The 878-nt window shown below is 43.8% G+C and overlaps 1 protein-coding gene across 1 annotated transcript in view; it reads right to left on the bottom strand.

The window, feature by feature from the left end:
• LOC109963402 (neural-cadherin) overlaps positions 1-878 on the bottom strand; it is a 439917-nt gene that overhangs the window by 35966 nt on the left and 403073 nt on the right. The window contains exon 35 of the mRNA XM_020605911.1: positions 494-738. Within this exon, the coding sequence (XP_020461567.1) occupies positions 494-738 (245 nt within the window). The remainder of the gene's footprint in view (positions 1-493; positions 739-878) is intronic.

Raw genomic sequence — 878 nt, 5'->3', positions numbered from 1 at the left:
CTAATGTTTTTGCTATCTCTCTGATGGGTTTGTTTTGTTTTTTCAGCCTAATGATGACTTGCTTCACTGATAGTGACAGCTCTTTGGATCTCATCTTGAGAGTTGACAGCAACAGATTCCAAATGCAAATAGCACACTTGAAATGAACTCTGGACCTTTTATCTGCTCATTGTAATGGGCATGAGGGAATAACACACACCTGGCCATGGAACAGCTGAGAAGCCAACTGTCCCATTACTTTTGGTCCCTTAACTGTTGTAATTCCTACACCGTTCACCTGATTTGGATGTAAATACCCTCAAATTAAAGCTGACAGTCTGCAGTTAAAGCACATCTTGTTCGTTTCATTTCAAATCCATTGTGGTGGTGTATAGAGCCAAAAATGTTAGAATTGTGTTGATGTCCCAATATTTATGGACCTGAGTGTATGCTGTTCTTTCCCAGTTATCTCCTCATTAATGTATGTGTAACATGCAGTAGATGCAATAGCTACCTAGTAAGGCCATGAAGCAGATACAGATTGCGAAGACAGAGCTGAAGCTCAGGCCCACATCCTCTCTGTATATGGCCAGTGTTGTCTCACAGTGGCGTCCTCTGTAACCCTCCGGGCAGTGGCAGGTGAATTTGGAGGGTGACTGGGCCACACAGGTCCCCCGGTGACAAGGCCGCGTAGCACAGAGAGTGTACACACAGGACTTTCTGGGCCCATTCACACGGACCATGTGGCCAGGAGGACATCTGCAAAACATGTTGGACAGTGGCAACATGGTAACAAAGAAAAGAATCACAAATTACATGTCAGTGACGAAAAGGTGAATAATTGTCCCTCTAAGGAAACATGTCATTACAGCAGTAGCTACAGCTAAATGATGATAATA

The sequence above is a fragment of the Monopterus albus genome, unplaced genomic scaffold (genome assembly GCF_001952655.1).
Source record: "Monopterus albus unplaced genomic scaffold, M_albus_1.0 scaffold73.1, whole genome shotgun sequence".
Classification (NCBI taxonomy): Eukaryota; Metazoa; Chordata; class Actinopteri; order Synbranchiformes; family Synbranchidae; genus Monopterus; species Monopterus albus.
This window is presented reverse-complemented; position numbering and strand designations above follow the sequence as displayed.